Source organism: Lathyrus oleraceus, chromosome 4 (genome assembly GCF_024323335.1).
Source record: "Lathyrus oleraceus cultivar Zhongwan6 chromosome 4, CAAS_Psat_ZW6_1.0, whole genome shotgun sequence".
In the NCBI taxonomy this organism is placed as follows: Eukaryota; Viridiplantae; Streptophyta; class Magnoliopsida; order Fabales; family Fabaceae; genus Lathyrus; species Lathyrus oleraceus.
This window is the reverse complement of record NC_066582.1, coordinates 120,223,236-120,229,784: the sequence shown is the minus strand read 5'-3', so window position 1 is coordinate 120,229,784 and position 6,549 is coordinate 120,223,236. Positions and strand designations below refer to the sequence as shown.

General features: G+C 34.1%; 1 protein-coding gene across 1 annotated transcript; it reads left to right on the top strand.

Annotated features, from left to right (window-relative positions):
* The first annotated feature begins 682 nt into the window (after positions 1-682).
* Positions 683-3,500, top strand: LOC127073930 (triose phosphate/phosphate translocator, non-green plastid, chloroplastic). Its single transcript, XM_051015178.1, has 8 exons — positions 683-1,308; positions 1,412-1,564; positions 2,106-2,191; positions 2,298-2,382; positions 2,475-2,594; positions 2,757-2,825; positions 2,958-3,087; positions 3,190-3,500. The coding sequence occupies exons 1-8, from the start codon at positions 847-849 to the stop codon at positions 3,258-3,260; spliced, it is 1,176 nt and encodes a 391-aa protein (XP_050871135.1). The 5' UTR covers positions 683-846; the 3' UTR covers positions 3,261-3,500.
* Positions 3,501-6,549: the final 3,049 nt, after the last annotated feature.

Here is a 6,549-nt window from a genome sequence, read left to right as displayed (position 1 = left end):
CGCCAAATCAAATAATCATCAAACGATGACTTCACAACCTTGATAACAGATCAACAATGCCATCTTCTTAATCGTAACTCACAAGAATATTCTAGGTCTTCAAAATATGAGATGAACATGCCCTAAAAGAACTAATGTTCATATCAACTAATTAGAGAAGGATAAGAGAATCACATAATCAATGATCGTGTGACTTATGTTTTCCTTTTCACAATAACCCAAAGTACACATTTTAATCTTAATATATCTCACACCTTATTATTGATTTTAATGTAGAGTATTCGAAAATATCTTTAATGTCAAATTAAAAAACGTAAAAACACTTATTATAAGCTAAGCCGAAATTCACCATCAAATTTAAACACACAAATCCAATGGTGAATATTTCAGTTCTAGGAAAGAACACTAAATTTGATTCCAATTGTAAAAAAATAAATGGAATATTAAAATATCACCAAAATCTCCCCCACAAAATACACCAAAACAAAAGAGGAATAAAATAACCAAAATCAAAATAAAATTTTGCTTGTAAACCTTTATACTAGGTGGATCAATTTTGACCCGTTTCTCCTAAAAGACAACGACGTGATCCTGTTTTTCTAAAGAAAGAAAAATCAAGATTCAGTATAAGTATAACTGCCACCAATATCATAGAATAGAATATACGACAAATCATAGTCTAGATTCATGCCCTTTTGTCTTTACTTATTCTTATATTCAAAAACATTATTCACATTCTTTATTTAGGTTTCTCTCCCACTTCCACGCTCCATCATCGTCCAGCAACAAAACAAACAACCATTCTTAATATCCCCGAAAACCCATCCATCTCTTCCGATCTCCAAAATGCAGGCCATTCTTTCACCTCTCACCCCTTCCCTCTCTCTCTACAAATCTCGCACTTCTCTCTCCTCTCTTTCTTCATTCAATCCCATTCTCAATCTTTCTTCCTCTTCCTTCCCATCATGCACACCAATCGTTTATTCTTCCTCTTCTTCTTCCAAGTTCATCTCCCTGACACCCCTCCATTCCTCCAACAACAATACCTTTCACACCAAAGCAACCGTCACCGCCGCCGCGGACTCCTCCGACAGCAGCAGCAGCCTCTTCAAAACTCTGGAGCTTGGAGTCCTCTTTTGTCTCTGGTTTTCCTTCAACATATACTTCAATATCTACAACAAACAGGTCTTGAAGGTTTACCATTTACCTGTAACTCTCACTGCTTTTCAATTTGCTATTGGAACACTCCTTGTAGCATTCATGTGGGGTCTTAATCTTTATAAAAGACCAAAACTCACTTCTTCACAGGTATTTTTATTCTGTACATATGTTCTTACTGTTCTACTATATTTGTTCTGTGTTTGTTTTGTATTATTGTAAATTTATGTCTCTGTTCTTTTTTTTTTTGCAGCTTTTAGCAATATTTCCATTGGCTTTGGTACACACATTAGGGAACCTTTTCACTAATATGAGCCTTGGAAAGGTTGCTGTTTCTTTTACTCATACTGTCAAATCAATGGAGCCTTTCTTTTCTGTCCTTATGTCTTCTATGTTCCTTGGGGAGGTAACTACTAACACCAAATCGTTGTTTGTTATGTTGTAGTTTATTGTAAAACATATGAATATGTTTTATATCTGATATTTTGGTCTATACTAAAAGTAGAACACATGATTGAAAACAAATGGTTTATTATAGCATCATTAGACAGGAGGGAACAAAAGGAAATGCATAACACAAACTGTCTCATTTTATTCTTTATATAGTTGGAACAGTTTTTGTCCTTGCCTATGTTGTCACTGTAGCTGTCAAATGTTGGTTAATGAGTATGTTTCTCACTTTAGTTAGTTTTATGTGGTTACTTATGTGTCCATGAGAGGTTACCTTGCTTATAAGAGTTTTTTGATCCTATAAGGTCAAAGGATGAGGTTTAAATCTTCTTTGATATTTGTAAAATCGTCATCGGTTCGACTTTAGTACATAATAATATATTATGTATGTTATGCGTTTGAAGGAAAATTGAATCATGGTTTCCACTTCAAAACTTGAAGTTCAGTATACTGTGAAACGATTTTTTCCAATCTTAATTCCTTAACTTTTCTTACAGATGCCTACGGCATGGGTGGTTGGTTCCCTTGTGCCTATTGCAGGTGGAGTGGCGCTCGCGTCTGCTACGGAGGCCTCTTTCAATTGGTGAGTCTTACTCCTCTTATTCTAGACTATAAATGGAATTACATGAAAACAAACTATTTGGTCATTAGAATTCTAACATGTGCTTTTTCCCTGCAATATTGGATAGGATTGGGTTTTTGAGTGCAATGGCTTCCAATTTGACAAATCAATCTCGGAATGTTCTTAGCAAAAAACTCATGGTTAACAAGGAGGTAATATCATCAATGGACATGGTTAAGAGTAGCACTTAATGAGTTATGTCACTGTTGTCCAAGGTTAAATAATAATCATTTTTTCTTCTCAGGAATCCATGGACAACATAACACTCTTCTCACTAATAACAGTCATGTCATTCTTCCTATCAGTACCTCTAACTATCTTCATGGAGGGTGTCAAATTTACCCCCGCTTACCTGCAATCCGCAGTAAGTAACTTCGTCGTTGACAATGATAGTAAAAGATGTTAACATTCTCAAATCAAAATACACCGTTCTCTCGTACCAAAACATTTTTTGCTTATATTTTGTTACGGAGTGAGTATGCCAGTTAGGCTACTAATACGTCATTGATATAATTTATCTTCACAGGGATTAGATGTTCAACAAGTGTATATTAGATCTCTTCTCGCTGCACTTTGTTTCCACGCGTATCAGCAAGTGAGTTTTTCCTCTTTTATTCTAGAGAGTTACAATCTTCACTTCTTGTTATGAAGCATCATGTCCAGACATCATTAATTGTTACATACTGAAAACAAAAAACAATTTATTAAGCGTGAAATTAACTTGCAGGTTTCTTATATGATACTGGAGAGAGTATCACCTGTTACTCATTCTGTAGCAAACTGCGTGAAGCGTGTGATAGTAATTGTGAGCTCTGTCATTTTTTTCCAAACACCAGTCTCGCCGATTAACGCATTAGGTAATAAAACAAAATTGTTTCTTCCTTGTTAAATGTATAAATATCTCTGCATAATAGCTCTTATTGAAACTGACAATTTTATGTGCTTATTATTCTGTGCAGGAACTGGTATAGCTCTTTCTGGTGTTTTTCTATATTCCAGGGTAAAGGGAATTAAGCCAAAGACAGAATAATTTTCACAAGTAAAATTTTGCTAGAAGCAGCTTAACATACACACCACTTTGTTACAAGTTTTTTTTATAGGTTAGATATGTCTGAGTGGCGCCTAATGGTTCTATTCAATGAATAATTTATCATCATTTTTTTATTACATGTCACACTTTTGGTTTATTGTATACTTTTTCTTTGACTCATATTTAATAACAATTATGCTCATATTTAATAGAGTCAGAGACTCAATGTCCTTTGTTTTATTGTACCGTTTGTTATTTTTTTGTATTGCATATTCTTCTGCACCAATTATGCTAAGTAAAATAAATACAGTATGCGGATTTAAATAAATACAGTGGATCGTTTTCAAAACTTTAGTCCTTACTTTTTCTTTGTTTTGTTATATTATACTTTAATCTTTGATTACATGCTTTTACAATTGGTTTCCACCATTGTTGCCATTTTGTAATGACATGGCCAACTATTATTCACGTAATCAGCACTTGCAAGTGGATAAGTTTAATGACGTGACATCCACGTAAGTAGTGGTTGAGTGATTTTTTTTAAATTATTAAACCACTTTTTGTCATCAATTTTTTTAAAACAAATTATTCTTTTCTTTTGACGTCCACATCATCTTTTAACTAACAAAGTTTAGTTCGGAACCAATTGTGGAAAAGTAGTACAGCCAAATAAATAAATAAAATGCGTGGAAATGTAAAATAAATAAAGTGAGTGACCTATCGCATATCAAATGCTTGTGCACATGGCTCACTGAATAGAAGTTGTAAGATATCTTCACGAAACTCTCTATCTTTCTCACCTTTTTATTATTTTTTTTAAATTTTTATTAATTTTTGAATTTTTCACAAATTTTCATAAAATTTGAAAGTACTTTAGCTTGTAAGATATTTTTAGGATGCACACATTATATTTATTTGGTCTCAAGTAATAAAAGTAAAAAAATGTATTTGGAATATGCATTTAACTTGTCACCCTATCATATATGATATTTCCAGATTCTATAAACGTCTCTGCTCAAAATTTGAATTAAATTCGCCTATAAAATTTTAGATAGTCAATTCAAAAATTTTGGTAACATCAAAATCTCTGATAGTGTATTCATAATTTTTGGTATATCAGAATTTTTAAAAATTCTGGAAGTTTGTAATTTTATCGAAAATGTTAAAAAGTACTATGCTTTATCGGAAATTTCAATTAAAGTGAAATTTTCGGTAGTTTAATTTTATGAAACTTTAAACAATTAGGATTTTTCTGACAGTTTTGGATGACTGTTATTGCACCGACCATTTTGTGTAGTTTAGAATGAATTCAAAGTTGTATAAATAAGGGTCACTTGTTGTTTGAGAAAAATATCTTTAAATGTCTCTTCCTCAATTTTAGATTAAGGCAGAAGTGTATTTCAACAGAGTTACACCTTCCATAGAGTTCTAGCTTCCAGATGACACTACATCTCTCGCCGCTTTGACATTCAAGTTGAATAAATTATTGCCTGATACCAATAACAGAAAGATGAGAAGGATCAAGTTTCGTGAAGATTGGATTAATACTAATGAAATGGTGAAATATAGCCTTATTGAGTTGAAGACCGATGGTGATGTGACAGTTATGTGGAGATCATTTCGCCGTAGACTAACAAAGGGACCGATCGAGTTAGATGCGAAGATTTCAAGATCTGTCAACGATATAATTAAGATGATGAAACGTCCAGAATCAAATGGCAGTGTTTAGTTTTATTTATTTATTATCGTTTTCTTAAGTTATGTAATCGTTTGTCAAATGTTAAATTATGTTCATCTTGCATCAATGGAAGATCCAAAATATTATCTAATAAAAAATATTGTGTAAATGTATGAGTAATGTTACACGTAATATACAAATAATACATAAAAATAACGTCTAAATAGGTCCCCACAGGCTATGTGTGTTGCCCGAGATAATCCAGTAAAAATCTCACCATCTGGATTTACCAATCCCATTGGATTATCCATAATAATTGTAATCATCTACAGGCGCTGCTGGTCATCGACATCAGTTGGAGGTGGCGGCGGCGACACGTCATCGACAGGTACCCCACATATAACCAGAATATAAAGAAGAGTCATCAAACTCACGACGGACTTTGTGATTAGTGTATGGTGTCCATATGACATCATCTATAGTCAGCGCATCAAGCCTCCTCTTATACTCTACAACACCATTAGGATGTGTCTGCCTGGTCTTCCATCTCCTCGCCCGTGGACCCCCCCACCAGGGAATGCTGCACCCTCCTGTCACAGATAGTGGGGAAACGCTCGTATATTAGCACTGGTATAAGAACATATTCATAACAAATAATAATTAATAAATGTTATTCGTAACAATTAACTAAGAACTAAACTATAAATAATAATTTCAAGTATACGTATAATAAACTCAAATAACCAACAAGTTGTCTAGTCTTAAAGGCTGTCGAAACTCCAAGTGTTATATATAAGATGGTCACTGCAGCGCATCCCCAAGCCCAACTGGTATCGTCAAGGTTACTAAAAAACCACATGTATCAAGCTTCAATATAAACACCTGACTTGTCCGCAAAGAGAGTACATACTACTAGGTGTAGCATGTACACCCTTGCGGTAACCACATACATTTGTGCCTCAACAAGATCCTCGTACCTATTACGAAGCCAACACATACGAAGGTGAACACCCATGTTAAATTCAAACTACTCCAACACGGTCTCCTTAAAAACTCCCAAATCTCGTACAACCACTATACATGCAAGCGTTATGCTAATAACATGAGCTGTGAAAAATATGTCGGCTATGGAGATATGGAACAACGAGGAGACATCATCCACAATGATAGTCATCTCCCCAAATGAAAGATGAAAGGAAGATGTTTCATTTTGTCATCGCTAAACAAAAGCAATAACAAGTGAAGCGTCGAGCATGGTAAGTGAGTAGTCGTTAAATGTGAGGAGATTAAAGTCATGTACAATTCGCTTGAATTGATCAGACATCAGAGTCTTAAGGAAGTTTGATATAAAGAGTACTAGTGGTACTTGCCACTTATTTGGAAGCTGTTTAAATTCTTGACATAATAAGAACTAGCATAACATTGCTCTTTCTATCGTTGAGGCTGAATATGTAGCCACGGATAGTTGTTGTGCACAAATCTTATGGCTTAAGCAACAACTATTGGACTATGCTTTAAAACTTAGTTGCGTTCCGATTAAGTGCGATAACAATAGTGTTATAAGTCTTACTAAGAATCCGATACTATATTCATGGACCAAATACATTGAGA

Bases quoted from the DNA above. Each gene is read 5' to 3' on its own strand.
- LOC127073930 (XM_051015178.1), top strand. From the start codon at position 847: ATGCAGGCCATTCTTTCACCTCTCACCCCTTCCCTCTCTCTCTACAAA. The intron at 1,565-2,105 runs GTAACTACTAAC...CTTTTCTTACAG, and splicing joins CTTCTATGTTCCTTGGGGAG to ATGCCTACGGCATGGGTGGT. The intron at 2,595-2,756 runs GTAAGTAACTTC...TTATCTTCACAG, and splicing joins CCGCTTACCTGCAATCCGCA to GGATTAGATGTTCAACAAGT.